The 27,686-nt window shown below is 37.0% G+C and overlaps 1 protein-coding gene and 1 pseudogene across 1 annotated transcript in view; both read left to right on the top strand.

Moving 5' to 3' along the window:
• The window catches only part of LOC115501807 (cell division cycle protein 27 homolog), a 54,283-nt gene that overhangs the window by 11,958 nt on the left and 14,639 nt on the right, over positions 1-27,686 (top strand). The window contains 11 exon segments of the mRNA XM_030297010.1: positions 69-194; positions 4,532-4,629; positions 5,368-5,522; positions 5,621-5,832; positions 6,813-6,927; positions 9,369-9,484; positions 16,450-16,549; positions 17,535-17,742; positions 17,950-18,122; positions 21,308-21,460; positions 22,946-23,154. Coding sequence (XP_030152870.1) covers positions 69-194; positions 4,532-4,629; positions 5,368-5,522; positions 5,621-5,832; positions 6,813-6,927; positions 9,369-9,484; positions 16,450-16,549; positions 17,535-17,742; positions 17,950-18,122; positions 21,308-21,460; positions 22,946-23,154 — 1,665 coding nt within the window.
• On the top strand, positions 23,170-25,754 carry LOC115501808 (annotated as a pseudogene).

Raw genomic sequence — 27,686 nt, 5'->3', positions numbered from 1 at the left:
GAAGGATGTCTTTACACACAGTACTTTTTATGTTGACTTTTTTTAATCTGTAAATTTGTGTTTTAAAGGCTTGCAGAAGGGGAACAGATCTTATCTGGTGGAGTGTTTAATAAGCAGAAAAGCCATGATGATATTGTTACTGAGTTTGGTGATTCAGCTTGCTTTACTCTTTCATTGTTGGGACATGTATATTGGTAAGTAACAATGATTCACACTACCAGAAAATTGTTTCCAGTGGTAGAATTCTTTGTGGTTAAAAAAAAAAAAAAAAAAAACTTACACTTTCTGTGTTTATCAAATAGCACTTGGCTGAAGAGTACAGTCTTTTAGTTCTGTGACCTTATTAAACTTACAAAGTCGTGGAGATGTTGATCCCATTTGTCACTATCTGCTTTGCTTTAATGATGATAGCCACAGCAGCACTACCTAATATTTGAGTGCACATAGGAGGTTTTTTCCACCTTGGGTGAGGAGAATATCTTCATGTGATCCACTGAGGAAAAAGAAGAAATGAGTGAAGTTTTTTCTCTAATATTAAATATCACCTCGGCTCCTTAGAACAAGGCTTGAAGATAAATTTCAGTAATAAAGCATAGCAGTTCCTATCTGGTTTGCCATACTAATTTGGAGGCATGTCCTAAGAAATTTCCACGATGGTTGAAATAACAGTGATCTGCAAATCATTTGAAATGTATTTAAAATTTCTCTACACTTACTTAAATTTAGTCTTTTGAAAGCAAGGGAGAGTGATTCAAAGTTATCACTATAATATTGTTTGCACTCATTTTTAGTCTGAAATACTCCTTGGTTGGGGAGTAGAGGGTGGAGATATAATCAGGTAACGGGAATTGTTCATCCACACATGGGAGTGCATCCATCGCCTGTGTAAATGTCACCTGTTACATGTTGTAGGAGAATTGGTTGAGGATTGCTTGTCTGAGGATTAGGAAAGCACCTGTTTTAAGATAAATCGAGGCTAGTTTGAATAGTTTTTTAAAAACCTCAAAAATGTCTTTTTGTACAGAATAAATTATTTGCCTGAATTTGGGGGCTCATTTTCATATGACATCACTCTTTTGAGAACAGGAGTAAATAAAGATACAATAGCAGTATCTTCATTTGTCTTAATAAAAAGACATGGAGTAATGAATTTAGTTCATGCAACTATGATTCTTTTTATCATTTATTTGAGAAACTTTGAGGTCCATCCTCCCTTTGTGGCTAAACATAGTACTTGGTCCTGGAGATGTAAAGATAAATCACTCATAGTCCCTGCCCTCAAAGGTTTATAATAGAATAGGAGAGAAGCAGTAAACAAAAGTTTGTAAGTTTTTATCATCACAATAAAAATGCTGTGATAAAATTTGAGCAGGGGGCACCTGGGGGGCTCAGCCAGTTGAGCATCAGACTCTTGATTTTGGCTCAGGTCATGATCTCAGGGTCCTGAGATGGAGCCCTGTGGGTATGGAGCTTGCTTAAGATTCTCTATCTACCACCCACCCCAAGCCCACACTCCCATTCTCTCTTAAAAAAAAGAAAAAAATTGAGCAGTATTTTATCCAATGGGGGGAATAATCAGTTCTACCTAGTTAAGAAGGAGTGTAAGATGCTAAGTAGGAAAAACTTGGTAGAAACAGTTTTGTTTCTTGAATTCTCAATAATAAAATTAAAACCTAAGGAATTAGACTGTGGGTGAAATATTTGAATGGCTACTTCGCCAAAGAGGATATATGGATGGTAAGTAAGCACATGAAAAGTTGTACCAGATCCTTAGCTGTTAAGGAAAGGCTAATAAAAAACACCATTAGAAACCACTACGCGCTTGTTAAAATAGCTAAAATAAGAACGGACAAGGGCGCCTGGGTGCCTCAGTCTGTTGAACATCTGACTCTTGATTTCAGTTCAGGTCATGATCCCAGGGTCATGGAATGGAGGCCCACGTCAGGCTCTGCACTGAGCGTGGAGCCTGCTTGAGATTCTCTCTCTCTCCCTCTGCCCCTCTTCCCCTCTTGGTAATGTTCTCTCTTTCTCTCTGTCTCTGTCTCTCTCTCTCTCAATTAAAAAATTAAAAAAAAACAAACAAACAGTACCACGTACTGGTGAGGATGCAGACCAATAGAATTTCTCATTAAACATAGATATGATAGGGGTCCCTGGGTGGCTCAGTCAGTTGAGTGTCTGACTTTGGCTCAGGTCATGATCTCATAGTTCGTGAGTTCGAGCCCCGTGTTGGGCTCTGTGTTGACAGCTCGGAGCCTGGAGCCTGCTTCAGATTCTGTGTCTCTCCCTCTCTCTGCCCCTCCCCTGCTCATGGTCTGTCTCTCTCTCTCAAAAATAAATAAACATTAAAAAAAATTTAAAAAAACACATAGATATGATAAAATTACGATAGGGACAGATTAGTGGTTGTCAGAGGGGAGAGTTGAGGCAAGAATGTGGCTGTGCAGAGGCAGCTGTGGAGTTTCTCTGGGCTGTTGGAACAGTTCTGTCTATATCTTGATTGTGGTAATGGTTACACAAATCTATACGTGTGATGAAATTTCATAAAACCATACATAAATGAGTGCGTGTAAAAACTGCTGAAACCCAAATAAAGTCTGTGGTTTAGTTTACAGTATTATGCTATTGTCAATTTCCCAGTTTTGATAATTGTGCTATGGTTGTATCAGATGTTGTCATTGAGGGAAGTTGGATGTAGGGTACATGGGAACTCTTATTTTTTTTCAACTTGTATGTGAGTCTAAAATTATTTTAAAATAAAGTTTAATAAAACAAAATAAAGTATTAAAATCACAAAAATACTATTATGTATTACTAATTATTTTAGGGGTGCCTGGGTGCCTCTCTTGGTTGAGTGTCCAACTCTTGATTTCAGCTCAGGTTATAATCTTACAGTTCATGAGATCAAGCCCCATGATGGGCTGTGCATTGATACCGCAGAGCTTCCTTTGGATTCTCACTCTCTCTCTCTCTCTCTCTGCCTCTCCCCCCTCATGTACTCTCTCTAAATAAACATTAAAAAAAAATTTTAAACAGGATTAATAAAAGTTTTAGAGGAGCTGGGCGCCTGGGTGGCTCAGTCAGTTAAGCATCAGACTCCTGATTCGGCTTGGTCAGGATCTCACAGTTTGTGGGATCGAGCCCTGTTTCCAGCTCTGTGCTGACAGTGTGGAGCCCACTTGGGATTCTCTCTCCCTCTTTCTCCCTCCCCCACTCATACACACATGTGCATGCATGCACACTCTCTCTCAAAATAAATAAACATTTAGAAATATAAAAGTTTTGAAGGTAGAGTTGAATCAGTCCCTAACCAGGAAGAAGGGTTTTCCCCTTCTTTAAAAGAATGAGGGAGGTGCCTGGGTGGCTGTTAGTTGAACATCCAACTTTGGCTCAGGTCACGATCTCACAGTTCATGAGTTCAAGCCCCTGTTGGGCTCTGTGCTTTCAGTATGGAACCTGCTTAGGATTCTGTCTCTCTGTCTCTCTCTGCCTCTTCCCCACTCATGGTCTCCCTCTCTCATAAACTTAAAACAGTATATTTTTTTTTTAAAAAGGATAAGGATGGGTTATTTTTATTCATTATAAATATTAAAGGTTAAACATCCAGTGGGGGAAAACTCTACTCCAAAGACTGGCTTTTCATTTCAGCCATCATTTGCCTGTCTTGTGACCAAAATTGCACCCAGTAATCTGGATACATAGCTGTTGTGGTTTTGCAGCTGTAGCTTGTTAAGATATCTTTTTTAACTCCAGTATTTTGGTAGACAGCTTATTGATCTTTTTGTCTATAATAGCTCATGAGACTTCTGTTTAGGACACAACTGGTGGTAAGTCTGGTTCTTAGATTAACCTGTTTCTTCCCAGTACCATCTGATAATTTTTTCACCCCAATTCTTTAGAACATTTTTTTCCATTAAGAGCTACCACCTCGGGGTACCTGGCTGGCTCAGTTGGCAGAACATGCAACTCTTGATCTCAGGGTTGTGAGTTCAAGCCCTCCTTTGGGTACAGAGATTACTTAAAAATAAAATCTTTAAAAAAAAAATTTTTTTTTTAAAGAGCTACCACCTCCACTTCATTAGAAAGCCTGATCATTTAAATATACTATATTTAAAGCATTTAAGTCACTTTCAAAATTACCATTGGGATATTACATTAAAAATTAAGCATAAGACTGAAATATTTGGATATTGTCCATATCTCCTTAAGTAATTCTAGATTCTGACAGCAAATTAAAAGCAATTCTAATACTCAAGAAGGCAATGATAATTGATTTTGCTAGCATTCCGTTCAATTCATGTTCTGCTTGCTTTCACCAGACTTTTGACTCGAACCGCCCCAAATAATAGATTAGAGAGTGGTGAGAAGGGGAAATTAGTAATTTAGGGAATGTGTCAAGAAGAGTACTCTCAGAACTTGTATGTGTGTGTACAAATACACATATAGGAGTTACCTAATTTTTTGTACCAAAAAATTCTTTATGATGTTTTGGGTTGTGCAGCTTGTCTAATATATGTGTTTGTCTTTACAGCAAGACAGATCGGCTTGCCAAAGGATCAGAATGTTACCAAAAGAGCCTTAGTTTAAATCCTTTCCTCTGGTCCCCCTTTGAATCATTATGTGAAATAGGTAGGTTTGTAGAGGTGACTAGGGGAGGGTTCCCCGCTTCCTCTTCTTTTTTGTCTCAGCTCCTTAATTCTCGGAGAGTGATACAAATTATTCACAAGAAAAACATTTTTCAAAGCTAACGGCTGTTAAATTGAGAACAAGAAATAAGGTAATAGAATCATGTTTAAGGACTGATGTGGCCTTGTGTCCTCTAGAATGGGTTGTATTGTGAGTATAACACTAGGCAAAATAGCTTTCTGGATAAGGAAAGAAACTAATAGAATTCCTGGAGCAGAAACTGTTATGTAAATAAGACCTGGACAACATGGGGGAAGAGTGTCTTAGTATGTGTGCTCTAGAATGCATGAGGATCATTTTAAAACCTCGTGGACGTATCCATGGCAGTGCTTCTAACTTGACTGTAATGTCTGTTGGGTTTCAGTTCTGCACCATCACTCCTTACCTGGAGCAAAATGAGATCTAGTTGCTTTCTGCTTTAAAAAAGCACAGAAATCTGCATTTTCCTAGGATTTATTATATTTAAAATAGTGTTATTATAGTTTATTTCCTAAATTTACAGCTTTATGTGAAAATTTTTGTAATAACTTGATAGGTGGGCTTTGGGGAAGTAAATTTGATTAGCTGAAACAGGAGAACTTTAAAACTCTGGGTGAGGCCTTATTTCCACTGATATATGCATACTTAAAAAGATTAATTGTCATTTCCTCAGAGGCATACATTTTTTTTTTCCCTTCATAGGTGAAAAGCCAGATCCTGACCAAACATTTAAATTAACATCTTTACAGAACTTTAGCAACTGTCTGCCCAGCTCTTGCACAACACTAATATCTAATCATAGTTTATCTCATAGACAACCCGAGACCGTTCTTACAGAAACACCCCAGGACACAATTGTAAGTATAATCCTATCCTAGTGTTCAAATATTATGGAAAACAAAAAAGAATGAACTAAATGTATCATAAATGACATGGTGGAAATTTTCTGTTTCAGGAATTAAACAGACTGAATTTAGAATCTTCCAATTCAAAGTACTCCTTGAATACAGATTCCTCAGTGTCTTATATTGATTCAGCTGTAATTTCACCAGATACTGTCCCTCTTGGAACAGGAACTTCCATATTATCTAAACAGGTTCAAAATAAACCAAAAACTGGTCGAAGCTTATTAGGAGGACCAGCTGCTCTTAGCCCATTAACCCCAAGGTAAGACAAACAAAAAATACTTTAAAATGTGCTATAATATTAAATGATTTGTAATAATTCATATTAGTAATATAAATTAATATGAACAGCAACTTCTAAATTTCTATGGAAATAGAAGCATTTAGTAAGTCAGTAATAGACCTATTCTGTTTTCAGAAAATGAAGTTAAAAATATAATACCTCTGATAAAGATTTAATGTTAAATATTGGAAAATTTAAAACCCTTAAATATGCCTTCTTCAGCTAGTGTATGCGTTAAAAGATACTGTCTTTTTGGCTGTGTGTCAGTGAATCGCAGTGAACCTTTTGGAATGTTGGAATGCTTATGATCTCATCAGAGCGGTAGCAGTGGTTACTGTTAAAGTACTGTTTTCCAAACCACAGAAGAATTGACATGTATCAATAGGAAGTATTTTGTCAAAATTATTAGACGTATATGTATATGTGTGTAAATATAGGAATCCAGCCCAGAGGATACATATCCAAAAGTATCAAAATTAAAAATTCTGTGCCAGAACTGATGCTAGGAATTGGGTCCCGGGGCCGGAGAGCTAACTAAAACAGCATGACCGTGACATTAACAGCTCACTGAATCCATGTGTGGATTCAGCATCTCTAGAGACACTCTCTCTGTAACAGTGTCGTTTAAATCCCATAAAGTCCAGGAATTTGAAATAATTTGGTCATTTGGATCTTCACTTTTACAAAGTTGTTCTTCTTTATTTCCAATAAATCTCCTGAGATCAGTAGTTGCTGCTCAATTTAGTTCCTTGTTTGATTTTTTTTTTCTTTTTTAATTTTAGTTATGGTGGGTGGAATAGTCTACATTCACAGCTTATTTTAAATCTGCCCCTCAGATCCTCACTGCCCCCAAGACTGATTTGCCATTCTCTTCCTTTTAGACCTTCTAATTTAAGTATACTGCTGCTTTATATATGCCTTGATGACTTTTTGACACCTTGATTTCAACCTCTTCTCAGTTTTGGGATTTTGCCATTAGAAACCCCAAGTCCTGGAGATGGATCCTATTTACAAAACTACACTAATACATCTTCTGTAATTGACGTGCCATCTACTGGAGCCCCTTCAAAAAAGGTATTTTCCGTGTAAAGTAGTTTTGATGCTGATGAAAGAAATTTGTTTAAAATTCTAGTCTGTTAAAGGCAATCTCAGAGAGAATCTAACTGTATAAGTTTACTGTTGCCTTAGAGTTGTTGACCTAAATGTGAAAGAAGGTCATCACTGTCATAGGCTGCTGGTTATAGCAGGAGATACAAAGCTGATTGGTCTTTGACTATATAAGATCATAACTCACAAGAATAGTTTATTTCAGCATGTAGGTAAATAAAGACTCAGATTTGTACTTTTCATTTCCCCATTTTTAAACAAAAACAAAAAAGAATTCAAAAATTCTATCCTTTGAATATAAATAACAGAAACTAGACTTGCCATTGGTTTACTTGTCCCCACCACTGTATTTGTCTTTTAATTGTACTGTTATTAACATGAAAAAAATTGACTTGTATAAAGCCAGCTGTTTCTGAAAATAAAGTTTTTATGGTGGATTCTCTTGGATGTATAGTAAATTTATAGTAAATGTATAGTAAAATGAAAAATACTTGACAGTATCCTTAACCTCATAGTAAATACTACAAGTTTTGAGACTTTTTAAATAATGTTCTCTTATATAGATCTATGGCAGTAGAGGTCAAAGTGCCATTTGTTTCAAACATCTATGGTACAGGGTTACCTTCTGTGAGAATTAAATTAGGTTATGTATTTAAAATGCCTATTGCCATGCTCAATAGATGTTTAAGAAATGGAGCTAAATAAGTCATACTAGTATGTGACTGATACAGCCCCTTTACCCTCCTAGAGACATGTTTATTCTTGTTTTTTTACTCCAAATATTCCTTGGAGTCTGTAAAGTTTTGTTTCTATAATAGTTCCTTAATGAGTAATAATAGAAACTCCAAGAATAGTAAAAAAGGGGCTGCAAAGTACTTAATGTGTTGGATTACTTTAAATCTCATTTTTAAGAGTTGACAACTACCCGCCATTGCATCGTTATAGGAGTGAAGTATAATTGTGGAAATTAGTTTATTATAATTACAAGGAGGCATAGTAGGATGGTAATTAGTATATCGGGAGAAGTAGGCCAAAACCATTAAGGACAGTTAGTGATGGGTAGGTGATTTCATTGCCCAAACGATAAAGCCACCTGCTGTCTTACCCTCTTCTGCCCTTGCTCTTACAAGACATTCCTAGGAAAGCTGTACTTGTAGGTCTGCACGTAGTATCAACTAAAAATATCAAACTGAATATTGTATGCAGTACATAGTACTAAGGAAGGTCCGGAGTTGACTAAGTTTTGTCCCTTGGGTGAATGTAGAGTTCCCAACTTGGGGAAGGAAGAGGAGGAAGGATTGTTAAGTTTTATTTTGAGGCGGGGGTAGAGGAGATGAAAATATTTACTGGATAGTTAGTCATAGAGGAAAGAATATGGCCTGGTGATGGAAATAGTAGTTAAAGCTATTAAAATAGCCAGGCTCTCCTAGGAAAAGAGAGTAGAGAAGGAACACAGCATACTTAATTAAAAACGGTGGAAAGAAGAGGGCAGCAAATGAAGTGACAGGACAAATAATCAAGACACCATACTATTTTGGAAGTTATACAGTCTCAAAAGGAGGGCATGATCAGTGATGTTGAATACAGGAAAGGCCAAAAATAAGGCTTTCCTATCTGGTGAGAAAGTTATTAGTTATTAATTATAATGTACACTTTGAGAATTATGTCCAATGCCTATCAAAGTAATAGTAAATTTGGAAGAAAATTATCTGGTAGTAAAAAAAAATTAAAAATATCCACTGATGCAACAGTCACAGAGCATTTTATAAAGAAGCCAAGTGTTGAAAATTAATAGAAGAAAGGTGATAAATTAGAGACAGAAGAGGCAAGCAAGTTTTTTTCCTCCTCCATGGGAATAGAGACCAATTAATGAAAAATTGAACACACCAGGAAGAAATGTTAATTCTAAGAGCAATATACTTAGAATGTGGGAAATAATGAGATGATTTTTTTTTTAATTTATTCCTTTGGACTACTGTGGAATGTTTTTACTAAGTGTCAAAGAAGGATTATAAAATCTTCCCTGTATTGTTATTTTTTATGTTCATAAATCTCAAGAGTAGTAGCTGTCTTAAAATTCTTGTTAACACTTAGCTCCACCTAGAGAACATGTAATAATTGGCTTTTTAGGAATTTTTTCAGGAAGTTTGAGCCTTTCTTTAAAAACTAAAGTGAAAAATGAAAAGATAGAATAAAGAAAAATATTGATGTTAAGGTGAGGAAATAGTTTGATGTTAATCCTACTATATTAATTGACATTAATTTGTGACATTAATTTGTGTTTTCAGATGACAGTATGTATTATGAAATCTTGCACTGGGAAAATGTAGATGGGAGCATCGTGGTGTCTTTTATCATTTTCAGTGCAATTTATAATTCACAAACCTTAGACTTTTTGTGTTTTACAGTCTGTTGCCAGAATCGGCCAAACTGGAACAAAGTCTGTCTTCTCACAGAGCGGAAATAGTCGAGAGGTAACTCCAATTCTTGTTGCACAAACACAAAGTTCTGGCCCACAAACAAGGTATTTATTGTGGTGTCATTATTTGATATTATTTGGCTTTTCTTGCTATAAAACATGACTGTATTCCCTTTAGGCAGGTTTTGACCCTCCCTGAGATTCTAGAATGACTCTTACAAGGTTTGAATATGTCATACTAGAAATTTCTAGGGGCACCTGGCTGGCTCAGTCGGTAGAGCATTAGACTCTTGATCTTGGGGTTGTAAGTTCAAGCCCCACATTGGGTGTAAAGCTTAATTTAAAAATAAGATCTTTAGGGGCGCCTGGGTGGCGCAGTCGGTTAAGCGTCCGACTTCAGCCAGGTCACGATCTCGCGGTCCGTGAGTTCGAGCCCCGCGTCGGGCTCTGGGCTGATGGCTCGGAGCCTGGAGCCTGCTTCCGATTCTGTGTCTCCCTCTCTCTCTGCCCCTTCCCCGTTCATGCTCTGTCTCTCTCTGTCCCAAAAATAAATAAACGTTGAAAAAAAAAAAAATTGTTTTTAAAAAAAAATAAGATCTTTAAAAAGAGGAAGGAAGGAAGGAAGAAAAAAGTTTCAAACTTACTGAAAAGACTAGTATAATTTTTAATTGAGTATTTTTTTAAAGGCTTATTTTTTTATAGAGTGAAAGAGTGCAGGGGAGAGGCAGAAAGAGAAGTGGGGACAGAGGATCTGAGGCAGGCTCTGCGCAGTCAGCAATGAGCCCATTGTGAGGCTCGAACTCATGAACCGCAAGATCAAGACCCCAGCAGAAGTCCAATGCTCAACCGACTGAGCCACCAAGGTGCCCCTAGTTGATATTCTGAACACTCCTCCAAAATACTTTTCTTCTTATTATGTGACCTTCGTTGGTCAAGTACAATAGATTTCATTCTCCTCTTCCCCTATTATGCACTTCTGTATACAGATCATCTTTTGGTAAACCTTTAAATAATGAATCCATTTCCACACAGAAATGGTGTTAAATAGGATTTCTTTTCCTGTTCAAGCACTCAAAAATAAATCATAGCTAGTGTTTTAAAAGAATACGGCTCTGTCTTCTAAAATAGTGAATGTGTACTATAAGACTTAAAACAGACACTTACGTGCATATACCTTGACTATATAAAAGGCCTCAATATTTCTGAAATGCCAGGATGGTAATCTTATCATGAGAGCCAACTTACAGACAGATGACAGTGATTGCCTGGGCTCGATTATGAGAAGGAGCCTGAGGCCTCCTGCAGAACAACATGATAGAGGCTGAGTAAATGCTAATCCTAAAGAATATGGAAACATAATTTACTGAATAATACATTTCACTTCAAGCTAAACAAATACACTAACTTTAATAAGCAACTATTAATGATTTTGTATGAATTATGGGTTTTTTTTTTTTGTATTATTGATTCCATTTTGTCTCATTTATTGTATTAGTTTCCTACAGCTGCCATAACAAAGTATTGCAAACTAGGTCACTTAAGACTACAGAAATGCATTCACTCACGGTCATGGAAGCTATAATCCAAAATCACGGTGCTCACAGGGCCATACTTCCTCCGAAGCCTTCAAGGGAAGATCCTTTCTTATATTGTCCAGCTTCTGGTAGCCTCAGGCATTCCTTAGTTTGTGGGGCATAACCCAGTATCTGCCTCTGTCTTTACATGGCCATCTTTCCTGTGTGCCTTTGTATCCAAATTTCCCTCTTCTTATAAGGGCATCAGTCATACTGAATTAGAGCTCACCCTAATGGCCTCATCTTAACTTGAATACATCTACAAGGACCCTACATCCAAATAAGTCACAATCACAGGTACTGGGGGGTTAGGGCTTCAACATATTCTTTGGGAAAACAGTTCAACCCATAACATTGTCTTATTAACAATTACTCTTTATTTTGTCTTTTTAGAGGCTGTTTTAGTGTTTAGAGTATACACTTTAACTTAAAGTCTATTTTCAAGTAATGTTGTACCACTTCATATACATCATATACCTTATAACAGTATGTTTTCATGCTCTTCTCCACATCTTTATACTATTGTTGGCATATATTTTGCTTCTACATGTGTATAAACTCCACAGTGCATTGTTGTGGTTTCTCCCTTAAATACTTATCTTCTATAGAAATTTTTTTAAATAAGAAAAAGAAATCTATTTTATATTTACCCACATATTTACTATTTCTGGTCCTCTTTCTGTAGGTCCAAACTTCAATTTGGTATTCTTTTCCTTCATCTTGAAAGACTAAAATTTCTTATAGTCCAAGTCTGCCAGTAATGAATTTTTCAGCTTTTGTATGTCTAGAAAAAAATTTTTACTTTACCTTTGTTTTTGTTTTTGAAATAAATTTTCACTGGATATAGAATTCTCGTTTGCAGTTTTTTCTTTAAAGATGTTCTGCTGACTTCTAGCTTGTGTTGTTTCTGACAAGTCTGCTCTCATTCTCATTTTTGTTCCTCTATATGTAATCTATCTCTTTTTTTCTGTTTTATGATTTTCTTTTTATCACTGATTTTAAGTCATTTGGTTGTGATGTGCTCTAGCGTAGTTTTCTTTCTTGGCCAGAGATCGAGAGCTCCTTGGATCTATGAGTTCATAGTTTTTATCAAATTTAGCTAATTTTTGGCCATTATTTCTTCTAATATTTTTTCTGGTCATGTCCCCCTCTCTCCTTCTAGGACACCAAATGTATGTGTATTAGACTGTTAAGTTGTCCCCACAGCTCAGTTTTGTGTTCATTTTCATTTCTAGTCTTTTTCCTCTGTTTCATTTTGGATAGTGGTTATTGCTGTGTCTTCAACTTACCGATGTTTTCTTCTGCAGCGTCTGGTCTGCTGTTAATCCCATCCAGTATGTATAGATATTTTTAATCTCAGATGTCCTATTTTCATCTCCAGAAGTTTGATTTGCTTCCCTCCTTTAACATGCCTATTCTTTCTTCTACCTTTTTGAGCATATGGAATATATCTATAATAGCTTTTTTAATGATTTTTGTCTACTATTTTACTATGTTATTTCTGGGTCTGTTTTTTATTGATTTTTTTTTCTCTGTTCAATATAAGTTATATTTTCCTGCATCTTTGTATGCCTAGTTTTTTTTTTTTTTTTATTGGAAATTTTACATTGTTGAGTGCTAGACTATTTTATTTTCTTTTGAGTACTTCTGTTTTGTTCTGTGATGTAGTTACTTGTTAACAGTTTGTTCCTTTAGGTCTTGATTTTTAAGTTTTGTTAGGTACGACAAGAGTGGCCTTGAGTCTGGACTAATTATGCTTCGCTATTGAGGCAGTATCCTTTGAGTATCTACTCAATGACCTGTTGAGTGTGAGGTTTCTTAATTCTAGCTATTGAAAATATGGGCTACTCCAAGCCCAGGGTGAGCTCCAAGAATGGTTCTGCCAGCTCCTTTCCAGTAGTTCTTTCTCTAGATTCAGATAGTTTTCCTCACTGTAATACTGCAGTAAGTTCTGGTACTAATCACCCAGACTTAGTATAGACTCTGCAGGCTAATAAGATCATAGTCCCAACAAGACTTATCAAACCTCATTGACTTGCCTGCTGCAAATTCAGGGGCTTCCTGGGTCACCTTCACTTCTGACCAACTAGCTACAAATTTGAGGGTTCTCGTTACTCTCTCAGGCTTAGTAATTTGCTAGAACAATTCACAGAATTTAGGAAAGTTCTCTACTTACAGCTTGATCATAAAGGGTACCAGTCAGGACCAGACAAGTAAGACTGAGGTCTGGGAGGGTCCTGAACACAGTGCTTCTATGTCCTTTCCCTGTGGAATCAAGATATGTCCCCTCACCAGCACATCAGTGTGTTTGCCAACCTGGAAGTTACACTGAGCTTTGATAGAGTTTTTATTGGGGTTCATCACATGGGCATGATAGATTGTATCATTGGCCATGTGATTTAACTTAATCCCTAGCCACCCTCCCCTTCCTAGAGACCAGGCTGTTAACACTTAGCTCAAAGCTTTAACCCTCTAACCAGTGGTTGGTCTTTTCAGCATGGGCAGCCCAGTATCCCAAAACTGTCTAGGGCCCCATCATGAGTCATTTCATTAGCATAAATTCAGGGACCTGCCATAAATAACAGACACTCCTATCACTTGGGAAATTTAAAGAATTTAGAAGCTTCTTCTCACGAATCCAAGACAAAGACCAAATGAATTCTTTATTATAACGTACCTTATTATAACACACAGTTGCACTACTCAGTTTTCAGCTGAGGATTCTAGGAAAACTTCCTGCAGATCTTTGAAGCTCTCCCTCTTTGTAGCTCTCCCCTTTCTAGTACTCTGCCCTGCATATTCTAGTTGCCTTCACTACCCAGAAGTCTCAGCATTTTCTTCTCTGCACAGGGAGACCCTGAGTTCTATTTGTGTTCCCTTTCCTAGCACCGTGTCCTCAGGACTCTTCCTCAGGCATATGTGCTTGCTGTCCAATGTCTGAAAAACATTGTTTCATATCTTTTGTTCGGTGTTATAGTTGTTTAAGATGGGAGAATAAATCTGGTCCATAGGGTTTCATTACAATTGGCGGTGGAAGTCTGTTCTTTTTTTAGAAAGTTGTTTTTTTAGAAATGATTAGAATAGCCTAGTTCTCTTAGCTAAATTGCCCCAAAATTTTACATATCATTTTCTCTATATTAACCTATAAAAATCATTTTTATAATCTTTCCAAGGCATCTTTTTATAACTAGTAGGATATTTCCGATTTTATTACAGAGCCATAAAATGATACTATTTACAAAAGCTTTTTTAAAAAGTGTTTTAATATAAGTGGTACATAATGACATAGGTAATAAGTGATAGAACTTGATCTCAAACCTCAACAGTCTTGATTCTAGAGCACATTCTTTTCCTTCTCAAGCTCCTAGTTAAACAGATGCAAGTTATAAAGAGATATGTATATTTCACATGCTGTGACCAATGTTTCAAAACTCACACAGTATCCTGCTTCATTTTTCTGATGCTTGTCAGACTTTGAACATTGTTTTCTTTTGTCACATTGCCCTTTGGAGCTAACAGAACCCTAATGAAAATTGTAATAGAGGAAGAGTTTGTCTTCTTCAGACTCCTAGCCCCAGAATCCTCTTAATATTATTTTTACTTGTACCCCCACAAGAGTTATGTTATACAACTTTTTGTGGCATTTAAGAAGTCTCAGCATTTTTCTCAGCATTGTCCTCCCTATAAACTGCTCCATGGATCAAACTATTCCCTCCCACTTCTCAGACAAACTCTTCTATAGTTAGGTAATAGTATTGACAACGTATAATTCACATTTGTAATGTAAATGACACACAGTTGTTCAAATAAAGAATATTGTACTTTTAAAAATGGATTGGTTTCTGGAAAAGACAGAACTATGGAGACAATAAAAAGATCAGTAGTTGCCAGGAGTTGGAGGGGGAGGGATGAAGAGGCAGACCCCAGAGGTTAGGGCAATGAAAATATTCTGTATGATAGATACCATGATGGATAGATACATGTCATTATACCTTTGTGCATACCTATAGAATGAACAAAACCAGGAGTGAACTCTGTGATAAACTATGGACTTTATAGAATGTCAGTGTAGGCTCATCACCTGTAACAAATGTAGCAGTCTGGTGGGGGATGTTGACAGTGGGGGAGACTATGCATGTGTGGGGACTTGGGAGCATATGGCAGCTCTCTCTGTACCTTCCCCTCACTTTTGCTGTGAACCTTTTTTGTTGTTGTTATTAGTTTATTTATTTATTTTGAGAGAGAGAGTGTGTGAGCAGGGAAGAGTCAAAAAGAGGGAGAGACAGAATTCCAAGCAGGCTCCACACTGACAGCACAAGCCTGATACAGGGCTCAAACTCACAAACCGTGAGATCGTGACCTGAGCCAAGTCAAGAGTCCAATGCTTAACCAGCTGAGCTACCCAGGAGCCCCTGCTATCACTTTAAACTGCTCTAAAAAAATAATCTTAATTAAAAGAAATTATCATAAAATAAAATTAATTCATCAATCTAAATGACATCCTTTGCTGAAATCCCTACGTTGAGATTCTGTCTTTTGAAAGGGTTAAGGACCACATGGGCTTTCTTTACTCACTGGTCAGTATCTCTTTTATTCTCCAAAGCCTCTTTGACTCAAATCCAGGTAACTTAGTGGTATTTCCCATAAATTGTAAACCATTAAGCCTGTAGACTTACCCACTCTCAGATAACTCCAGGTTTTAAGTTTGCTCACGTTTTTTTTTGAGAGCGTGAACACACATGTGGGGGAGGGACAGAGGGAGAGAGAGAGGAGGCGAGGATCTTAAGCAGGCTCCACACCAGCGTGAGCCCAGCCAGCGTGGAACCCAGCTCAGGGCTTGATCCCACAACTGTGAGATCACGACCTGAGCCGAAATCGGGAGTTGGATGCTCAACAGCTGAACCACCCAGGCGCCCCTAAGTTTGCTTACTTTTGAAGAATAGAATCCTTGTATCTTAGGGTTTGCCTTTAAAGTAAAAAAAAAAAAAAAAAAAAAAAAAGTGCCCAAGCAGTTGTTAGATTCCTTTGTTCTAAACAAAATAAACCTTGATATGGTTGTTTGAATTTATAGGGAAATTATTTCTCAAGTATCAGTTGTTACAATGGTATTTATTTATTGGCAGATATCCCACATTTAGACCGTCCCTGTCCAACTATCTTTTTTCTCTAGCTTGGTATAGTTGCAAATGAAGGCTAGAAAGAATTAGTTTATAGATGTGTTTATCATTTATTGACCCAGAATTTTTATGTGGATTGTTTTAAGTTCAAATTAGCAGTTTCAGATAAGAGTGAAGACTGGTCCTATAATCATCATCATTTTATGGTAACACAGGTTTTAAATCCTGAGTTTCATAGAGGGATGACAGACTGACCAAACTCACCAAACTAGAGTGCAAACATGAATGAATATTTTGTAATGCATCTGAATCGAATCCATAGTTAATGGTCATAGCTGGGTTTTTTTTTTAATGTCTACTTTTCCTCATTTTTTTTTAGTACAACACCTCAGGTATTGAGCCCCACTATCACATCTCCCCCAAACGCATTGCCTCGAAGAAGTTCGCGACTCTTTACTAGTGACAGCTCTACAACCAAGGTAATTTAAAGATTTCTGTATGTCACATTTCCTTAACACGTCCCTCTCTTAAATTTCAGTTCATTGATGACTCCCATCTCTAATGAATAAATTCAGAGACTATTTAAAATTTTTTAATATTTTTTTGATTGGGAAAGCTGTCTATAACATTTGTAAATTTTCTTGGTCCTTCAATAAATATTCTAAAACATTGTTCTAAAGACAAAATTATTGTGATGGGAAGCAGATCAGTGGTTTTTAGGAGTTAGGACTTGAGGGACAATGTGACTGTGGGGTATAACCCAAAGGATTTCTTTGTGTAATGGTTGGACAGTCCTGTATCCTTACTGTCGTGGTTGATTACACAAATCATACATATGACAAAATTTCATAGACTTATCACACCAAAAAGAAAGAAAAAAGAAGTACATGATTTCATCATGTAAAAACTGATAAAATCCAAGTAAGAACATAGTTTAGTTGATAGTATTAAACCAATTCCAGTCTTCTGGATTTGATGGTGTGCTATGGTTATGTCAGATACTATAACACATGTCCTTTGTTTTTTTTTGCACAATTGGAGGGCCTCATTACGCCCTTGGTAAGTTTTCTTGGTCCATCGACAAATATGGACAATTTTTAACTCTGACATGAACAAATCAACAATTTTATAACTTATTAGCTATAATACTCTGAGACAATTAGGTAGTATTGCATTCATTTATTTTCTAATTTTTAGGTAATAAATGAAACTGATACACTTTCAGAAAAGAGCAACACTTAATGCAGATTTACCTTACATACTAATATATTAATACAATTTATTTTCAGAATTGCTGCATTTAAAGTTAAATGACTTTGAAAATTTTTGATTTATAAATATTTTCTGAGAAAAATATAGACCATTCAAGGCTGAACATTTATTTTGTGTCTACTACTTGAGAAAGGATTGGGAAATCTAAAATACATGAGTTTAATAAGTGTGGAATTTTCCTCTTTTTTACAGGAGAATAGCAAAAAGTTAAAAATGAAGTTTCCACCTAAAATCCCAAACAGAAAAACTAAAAGTAAAACTAACAAAGGAGGAATAACTCAACCTAACTTAAATGATAGCCTGGAAATTACAAAATTGGACTCTTCCATCATTTCGGAAGGGAAAATCTCCACAATCACACCTCAGATCCAGGCATTTAATCTGCAGAAAGCAGCAGCAGGTCTGTGTCAATGCTTAATGTTTGCTTTGTATTTTATTTTACTCACTTATTTTAAGTAATTTTTTTTTATGTTCATTAAAGTACCTTCCATTTTTTTCCAGATAGAGGTTGGGATTTTTAATAAATTATTTTGTATTTAGCCTTTCTAGAAAACCAAACTATTTTACTGTGTTTTTCTCCTTTGTTTACTATATTGTTTTCTCCTAGAAGGTTTGATGAGCCTTCTTCGTGAAATGGGGAAAGGTTATTTAGCTCTGTGCTCGTACAACTGCAGAGAAGCTATATATATCTTGAGCCACCTACCTTCTCACCACTACAATACTGGTTGGGTACTGTGCCAAATTGGAAGGGCCTATTTTGAACTTTCAGAGTACATGCAGGTAAGAGATAATTTAAATTTCATTAAGATGCCTATGTTTGAGACAGCTAGACCTAAAAGGTCAATATTTATTATGTAATGTCTTTATTTTCTGAGCATTTGTAATTTATAAATAGTCAAACTTTTTCTTGTGTTTAAGGAGTAATTTAAATTTGGGGGGATTGCTTGAAATAGATTTGTAGAGGGGAGCCTGGGTGGCTCAGTTGGTTAAATGTCTGACTTCAGCTCGGGTCATGATCTCACTGCTCTTGAGTTCAAGCCCTACAATGAGCTCTGTGCTCAGAGCCTGGAGCCTGGTTTGGGTTCTGTCTCCATCTCTCTGCCCCTCCCCTGCTCATTCATTCTCTCTCTCTCTCTCTCTCTCTCTCTCTCTCTCTCTCTCTCTCTCTCTCTCTCTCTCTCTCTCTCTCTCTCTCTCTCTCTCTCTCTCTCTCTCTCTCTCTTTCTCTCTCTCTCTCAAAAATAAAATAAACAAAACAAGAAATAGATTTGTAGAGAGTCCAAGTCATCCATATATTCTTATGTGGATATTTGTACATACTCAGTTGGATCTGAAAATCTGTATTACCATGTAACAGATGTTTATAATCAAACTTTTTTCTACTATATGCAGAGTTCCTCCTAGGATGAATTTTTGGCATTTAATATATTTAATAAACTTGAAAAGTGCAATGAAGAAAATTTTATATAATCGAGGACACAATGTCCTTCACAAGACTTTTACCCTTTTAATTATATTCATTGCTTAAGTTAATCTGTTTATACCAGAAAAGGAGAGTATTAATATCAAGCCAAAGAAAATTCTAATTTCCAATTTAAATTTTCCCCCTAGTTCATCTTCTGAGCATTTTCTCTCCTCACCCCTAAACTTAAAAAAATAAAAAAACAACTTTAAGAAACCTATATATTAATTAAAATTTCTCTAATACAAATTATTTAAAGTTTATAATAAAGTTACTTTTGCTCTCTTTCAATTCTATTTATTCAGTGCGTGTTATGTCTTAGCCTCTTCTAGACTCTAATATAGCTAGACAAATAATTGCTTGCCTTTATAGAGCATGCATTCTAGTAAGAGAGACAGGTTGTAAGCCAATAAATCTATAAGGATGGTAGCACTAGGTCAGAGGAAGTAAAAAATGAGGCATGGTAAGATCGCAGGGCAATAACGTATGGTGGTATTTTCTAAAAAGTGTGCTTAGAGAAAGGTCACTCCTCCCGTCATGAACCATGCAAAGACCTGAGGGTGAAGTGTTTGTTCTTCCAGGTAGAGGATAAATGCAGAAGGTACCACCTCGAGTATTTTTGCGTGGTAAAGCGAAAAGTGTTGTTGTAGACACATAGCCTTATTCATTGCTAGGAGTTCCATGTTCGGGTAATGGCCCTTTACTGGTACATAAGAACTGTGTTTGGCAAGCCCTTTTCAAAATTATTTTGATTTATTGTTTCACAGGTACTTTAAAATACATAATTTTTATTGTTTCCCTCTAACTATAGAGCAGTGACACAGATACTTAACAGAAGCCTTTGTTTCAACTTAATTTCATGAGTTTGGTTTTTTTGTTTGGTTGGTCGGTTGGTTTTGTTTTTGGTCTATGCCACACTTTTCAGAGGAAGCAATAGATCCTGAAAAATGTTAAACCAAAAGATTTGCAGAACCCATATTTGACTTGTGGTTAAGTACATCTTCTTAGAACCAATGCCGATTTGAAAAACTTACCTGTATAACTTTTAAGGTATTTCAGGGAAGTTACAAATCATTAAGCTAATTATACATAGTATATGGCCATTTCTTGGAGTTCCTAGTTTTATAAATCCAATTTTCTTATTTTCTGCCATCTTCATTTCATTAAGAACATTCCTAATCTTTTTTATTCTTTGTTTTAAATTTTTTAAAACATTTTTATTTATTTTTGAGAGAGAGAGAGAGAGAGCGTGCGCGCGCGCGGGGGAGGGGCAGAGAGAGAGGGAGACGCAGAATCTGAAGCAGGATCCAGGCTCTGAGCTGTCAGAGCGTGATGCAGGGCTCAGACTCACAAACCATGAGATCATGACCTGAGCCAAAGTCTGTGCTCAGCCCACTGAGCCACCTAGGTGCCCCAATATTTTTTATTCTAAACCAAACTTGACTTTCAGAATTTTGAACTTTTGAATCAATAAACTAGGGAACCACTAATTCGTTTGGTATAACCCAAAGCTTCAAGGTGAGAGAAACAATTCTAAGGGCTGTGAGTGTAGGGAGGAAAAAATTAGCAGAGGAGGGACCCTAAAGTCAGGAGAGGTCTGCAAAAGAAAAGGGAATTACTAGGTTGGGACTACATTTCCCATCAGGTACAACTTTGGAGGTTGTGCTCAGTACTCAACATGCCTTAGTGCTGGTGGCCAGCTGAACCTGGTTTTCCCCTAAAGTTTTTCTTTCTTTCTTTCTTTCTTTCTTTCTTTCTTTCTTTCTTTCTTTCTTCCTTTCTTCCTTTCTTCCTTTCTTCCTTTCTTCCTTTCTTTCTTTCATGACAGCTTGTGTTCTTGTTGTTGTTGTTGTTGTTATTTTAATTGTTTTAAATGTTTATTTATTTTTGAGAGAGAGAGACAGGGCACGAGCAGAGGAGGGGCAGAGAAGGAGATACAGAATCCGAAGCGGGCTCCAGGCTCTGAGCTGTCAGCACAGAGCCCAACCCGGGGCTCAAACTCACAAACTGCAAGATCATGACCTGAGCTATAGTCGGATGCTTAACCGACTGAGCCACCCAGGTGCCCCTTCCCCTAAAGTTTTCAACTCAGCCTCTCAATAGAAGTCACTGCAAAAGTAGTTTTGTGTTACAGAAGTCATTATTGTTTCACCTTTCCTGAGAGAGTTATTCTGTGAAGCCATTATTAATAGACTTAGAAATGTGTGTTTTGTGAACTAAATAATTGACTCATCCTTTGCAAATTGTAATTTTGTATAGATTTCTCCTCTGTTTGGTGGAAACATAGATTTGCTTTCACAATTTGTGTTCTTACTTTTTTACCATGATTTGTATATACCTAGTTTGACCTATTGTCAAAGCTGTTCAATTTGGCTAATTCACATCAGCGCTGTAAAACAAGGCAACATTTAGGTCTTATGAGAACAGTACCCAGTATTCTCCCCGTATATATGTAAATGGTATCAACTTGTTTTCCCCTTAACTAGTTTTTTTCTTATTTCAGGCTGAAAGAATATTCTCCGAGGTTAGAAGGATTGAGAATTACAGAGTCGAAGGCATGGAGATCTACTCTACAACACTTTGGCATCTTCAGAAAGATGTTGCTCTTTCAGTTCTTTCAAAAGACTTAACAGACATGGATAAAAATTCACCAGAGGTATGTTAACTGAAACACTTGGCTTATGTAGTTGCCTTTTGATCACCTTTGACACGTGGGGATGAAGCAAATAATTCAGACCCCATTTAGCATCATCCATACTTACTTTTGCATCCTTCTCTATAGACCAAGAGGGATTCAGAGAAGAGAAAGTCCTAGAGTGTGTGGTGCAGATTCACAAGCATGTATTTCATCCAAGAATAATCAAGATTTGGCTACATGAACATTGCTGTTGTCAGCAAAATTGGAGTTCATTAAGCAGAAATTATGCAGATTGGAAAAAGTGCTAATTAAAATAGTGCTTTTTATTGTCATTTTAAGACACAGGCACAATTCATTTACACGCTTCAGTCCTGTAAGAATACTATTTCATTGCATGTCAGGAATCGTTAGTGGTACTTTTGTAACATATTTAAGCTTAGAATTAAAATCATTCAGGGCGCCTGCGTGGCTCAGTGGGTTAAGCAACCGACTTCGGCTCAGGTCACGATCTCATAGTTTGTGAGTTCGAGCCCTGCGTTGGGCTCTGTACTGACAGCTCAGAGCCTGGAGCCTGCTTCAGATTCCGTGTCTCCCACTCTCTCTGCCCTTTCCCTGCTCATGCTCTGTCTCTCTCTCTCTCAAAAATAAATAAAACATTAAAAAAAAAATTTCAGTTCTCATTATTCTTGATAGTTATGTTCAGTAGTTTCTGTGAACACTGAGTTAGCAAAGACTGAACTATTGCTTCTGGCACACACACCTCACACAGGTTATACATATAATTTTTTTTTTAAGTTTATTTATTTTTGAGAGAAAGAGTACAAGTCAGGGAGGGGCAGAGAGAAAGGGAGAGAAAAAGAGAATCCCAAGCTGGCTGTCAGCACAGAGTTGGACTCGGGGCTTGATCTCACATGAGATCATAATCTGAGCTGAAACCAAGAGTCGACGCTTAACTGCCTAAGCCACCCGGGCACCCCCAGATTATATTCTTAAATCGTAAAAACAACTCATCCTGGTAGATTTCTATTTTCTTTATTTTATAAAAGAGAAAACGAGGTTCAGAAGTGTTCACTAAGGTGATTTGTCTGAGGCCTCCCTGCAAAGGTGCTAGAGTTGGGAGTCTCTCACTGTCCACCTGGCCCCAGTGCCAGAGTTTCTTGCACTGAGCTGCCCCTCCACTTGCTGTCCTCTGGTCATCTCTCTATGAGAGATGAAACAGGGAGGCCTAGAGTGGCCTTTTTTGACCTCATCTGAGACTGTGCCTGTTGGACCACTCATATGTTGGGCCCACAGTGACCACTAACATACTCCATGTTGATTTGGGTTTAACAAATACTGTAAATTTTAGCAAGTAGACAAATTCACTAATATGAAATCCTTAAACAATGAAGATCCACCGTATCTATTAAAAAACATTGATTTTAGTCATAAATTTGGTTTTGTTAGAAAAATTGAAACAAAATTTTAACTATACGCTTGTGTTTTGTTTCCATTTTTTTAAAGGCCTGGTGTGCTGCAGGGAACTGTTTCAGTTTGCAACGGGAACATGATATTGCAATTAAATTCTTCCAGAGAGCTATCCAGGTTGATCCAAATTATGCTTATGCCTATACTCTACTAGGGCACGAGTTTGTGTTAACTGAAGAATTAGACAAAGCATTAGCTTGTTTTCGAAATGCTATCAGAGTCAATCCGAGACATTACAATGCATGGTAAGTGCTGATGAAGTGCAAAGACAATGTCCTGCTGATAGGACTGATCCTCAGTAATTTGTCTTGTTAGAAATCTCTATTGTCATGAACTTAGTTACCAATACTTAAGAATAGTACATACTGGTTGCTAACTAGTAACCAAATTTTTTATGTGAAATGTATACATTTAAGAAACTTTTAAATTAACTAATGATGACGGAATACCAGATCCTTATACTCTACAGTTTCAACCTTTTCTCCTACCAACCTTTTGAAAGTAATTGATTTTGTTACTTGATTTGTTTCTTTTTCTTAGAACACTGACATCGTGATTAGGATAGACACTGATTGGGAGGGAGGGGACACGGTCTCTTTGCCATGTGCACCGTGCGCTCTGTCCCTCACTCGCCTCCAACAGCCTGCCTCATCACCCGCATGCGCTGCCGCTGCCCTTCAGAAATGCTTGGATTACCTGCAGTCCTTTGCCAAATCAGGCCAGCGTCCAGGGCACTGGCTCCTCATCTGACTCAGGCCGATGCCAAAGATGTAAAATTTGGTGCAGATGCCCAAACCTTAATGCTTTAAGGTGTAGACCTTTTAGCCGATGGCTGTAGCTGTTACCATGAGGCCAAAGGGAAGAATAGTGATTATTGAACAGAGTTGGGGCAGTCCCACAGTAACAGCAGATGGTGTAACTGCTGCAAAGTCACTTGACTTAAAAGATAAATATAAAAATACGGGACTAAACTTGTTCAGGACGTTGCCAATAACACAAACGAAGAGGCTGGAGGTGGCACCACTACTGCTGCTGTCCTGGCAAGCTCTATTGCCGAGGAAGACTTTGAGAAGGCTAGCAAAGGTGCTAATCCAGTGGAAATCAGGAGAGGTGTGATGTTAGTTGTTGATGCTGTAATTGCTGAACTTAAGCAGTCTAAACCTGTGACAGCCCCTGAAGAAATTGCTCAGGTTGCCACCATTTCTACAAATGGAGACAAACTGGCTACATCATTTCTGATGCAGTGCAAAAGGTTGGAAGAAAGGGTGTCATCACAGTAAAGGATGGAAAACCACTAAATGATGAATTGGAAATTATCGAAGCCATGAAGTTTGATCGAGGTTATATTTCTCCATACTTGATTAATACATCAAAAGGGCAGAAATGTGAATTCCAAGATACCTATGTTCTGTTGAGTGAAGAGAAAATTTCTAGTGTTCAGTCCATTGTACCTGCTCTTGAAATTGCCAATGCTCACCATAAGCCCTTGGTCATAATTGCTGATGATGCTGGTGGAGAAGCTCTGAGTACGTTTGTTTTGAATAGGCTAAAAGTTGGTCTTCAGGTTGTAGCCGTCAAAGCTCCAGGTTTTGGTGACAAAAGAAAGAACCAGCTTAAAGATATGGCTATTGCTACTGGTGGTGCAGTGTTCGGAGAAGAAGGGTGACTCTAAATCTTGAAGATGTTCAGCCTCATGACTTAGGAAAAGCTGAAGAGGTCATTGTGACCAAAGATGATGCCATGCTCTTAAAAGGAAAAGGTGACAGGGCTCAAATTGAAAAAACGTACCCAAGAAATCAATGAGCAGTTAGATATCACAACTAGAGAATATGAAAAGGAAAAGCTGAATGAACGTCTGGCAAAATTCTCAGATGGAGTAGCTGTGCTGAAGGTTGGTGGCACAAGTGATGTTGAAGTGAATGAAAAGAAAGAGTCACAGATGCCCTCAGTGCTTCACGAGCTGCTGTTGAAGAAGGCATTGTTCTGGAAGGGGGTTGTGCCCTGCTTTGGTGCGTTCCAGCCTTGGATCCAATAACTCCAGCTAATGAAGATCAAAAAGTTGGTATAGAAATCATTAAGAGAACACTCCAAATTCCTGCAATGACCATTACTGAGAATGCAGGTGTTGAAGAATCATTGATAGTTGAGAAAATTATGCAGAGTTCCTCAGAAGCTGGTTATGATGCTATGCTTGGAGATGTTGTGAATATGGTAGAAAAGGGAATCATTGATCCAACTAAGAACTGCTTTATTGGATGCTGCTGGAGTGGCCTCTCTGTTAAGTACAACAGAGTCCCCAAAATTGCTAAGGAAGAGAAAGACCCTGGAATGGGTGGAATGGGATGTGGTATGGGAGGTGGCGTGTTCTAATTCCTAGAATAGCGCTTTACCATGATTGATGAACTGTGACAGGAAGCTGAAGGCAGTGCTTAAGAGCTTCAGAGAAGTCGGTTGAAGGAAATGACTGAAGAAAAGGCTGGCTGATGTTTAAGAAAATCACTATAATCATCAGTTACTGGTTTCAGTTGACAAACATAATGGTTTACTGCCATCATTGTCCATACCTACAGATAATTTATTTTGTATTTTTAAATAAGACGTTTGTACATTCCCAATAACAATGTAAGAGCCATGTGCCAATGTACTGCTTTCGACTTAAATCACTGCAGCATTTTTACTACTATTTGTTAAAATCAGGATTTTAGCGCTTGCTATCACCAAATGAAAAGTTAAGAAGCAGTCTTTCTGTGGAGAATAAGAATAATTGTATACAAAGTAAAGAAATATCCATTTATGTGACAACCTTTGTGTAATAAAAATTTGTTTAAAGTTAAAAAAAAAAAAAGGATAGAAACTGGGAAAGTGGAGAGGACTGGTGTAATCACCTGTTGGATCATAGAAAGTAAACATTGAAAACTCTCCACTAGTTGTTGCTCTTTGGCTGTGTTCTAGTTTATTAGATACTAGTTGAGTTCATTAGGTTTATTTAGAATTTAGTGTTCCAGTTTATTAAGTGATGTCTCTATTTAGGAAGTTACTAGCTGGCTCACATAGTTAACAAACTAAGAAGGCACTGAAAAAGTTCTTATTTCTGCCTCAATGCTGTATCTACTGCTGACATTTTATTATATTTTTCTTGACTGACAATTTAAATAAGAAGTATAATTGTGATATCATAACTCTGCCACAGTTTTTATGTCAGACTTTTTTTGTATCTTTTGAAGTAATCATTATAGCAGTTGAATTTTCATTCTGTCACTAAATATGAATCACTATATTACTAAAACATTTTTTATTTGTGTATGTATGTTTTTTAATGGAGTACGTCTCATTTCTAAGTTAGGCACATTACCTGAAAGATGGCCTGACAGGTGCTAGCTTCTGCTGACATATTAAGCAGTCAGGCTTGCTGATACTGCCTTGTCTTCACATAAAGCACTCTAATATTTTAGTAATTCAGTTCTGAATAGGACTCGTGTTGTTTTTAAAATGTTTGGGTCTGCCCTATATTGCAATAATTGTGTTCTTTTTTAATGTTTTTATTTATTTTTGAGACAGACAGAGACAGAGCATGAGCAGGGAAGGGGGACAGAGAGAGAGGGAGACACAGAATCGGAAGCAGGCTCCAGGCTCTGAGCTGTCAGCACACAGCCCGACGCGGGGCTTGAACTCACAAGTTGTGAGATCATGACCTGAGCCAAAGTCGGACGCTTAACCGACTGAGCCACCCAAGGCGCCCCGCAATAATTGTGTTCTTAAGAAACTATACCATACCAAAAATTGCTATAAAAATAATTGTTTCAGTTAGAAAAAAAGAAGTATTCAGATTGGTGAGCTTTCACAGGAAGTATTTAAGTGTTGAGGTATTTAGGTAATTTTATGTATCTAATGAAACACTAAGGAAATGTATTATTCCAACTCCACAATAAATAGTCCTTTTGTTATTCTACCATCACCATTGTCAGTGCAGAGCTTTGTATACCTTTTCTTCACCCCTAACACAATTATAATGGTAAGCAAAGCCACTCAAATGTAAGAAAACATATTGTGCTTTTTTTCTTATTTCATTAATTTGGTGCTTATTCCTCATTATCATTATCTAGTAGTGGCCAAGAAAGGTCTCCTTAATGTATATCAGTCACATTATGTTCATTTGAGGTTTTGAAAATTCAGAAGAAATACCTGTATATCAACTTAATATATTGTTACATAGCCTTCCAAATTTATAATTTGAAGTCTGTAGGAGTGTATTTTTGATACAGTGAGTGAGAGGGGAAGCAGAACATGACGCTATCTATGCATATGTAATTATAATGATACACATGCGTTTGCACCAAGAATATGGAAGTAGCATTACTAGGAGTTTAGAGTTTAGAATCATAAAGGAAGGCTCTGATTAGAATCCTTATTAGCTGTATGAATGTGGGCAAGTTATTTAACTTCTCTAAACTTGGTTTCCTTATTTGAAAATATGAGTGATTACAGTACCTCTTTGTTTCCTTCTAGGATTAAATGAAAGAATTTAACAAAGTTAATTGGCACAGACATCATTAGCCACTTAGTGAAAATGAGGTGTTAAATCTAGATTGTAATGATGGGTTTAAGGATGTAGTTTCTTTTTTCCTCATTGCTAAAGTTCTATTTGATTGATTGATTGAATTTGATTTATTGTTTTACTTATAAAAGGGACTTGTCTAAAATGTCTTGATGGTTTTTTTATCATGACTGATAGTTTTTGCCTTCTCTGACACCACCAGTATTTTTCTTTAGTTTATTA

Source organism: Lynx canadensis, chromosome E1, assembly GCF_007474595.2.
Source record: "Lynx canadensis isolate LIC74 chromosome E1, mLynCan4.pri.v2, whole genome shotgun sequence".
Lineage (NCBI taxonomy): Eukaryota > Metazoa > Chordata > Mammalia > Carnivora > Felidae > Lynx > Lynx canadensis.
Note: the sequence above shows the minus strand (reverse complement) of the source record. Positions and strands in the feature narration are given on the sequence as shown.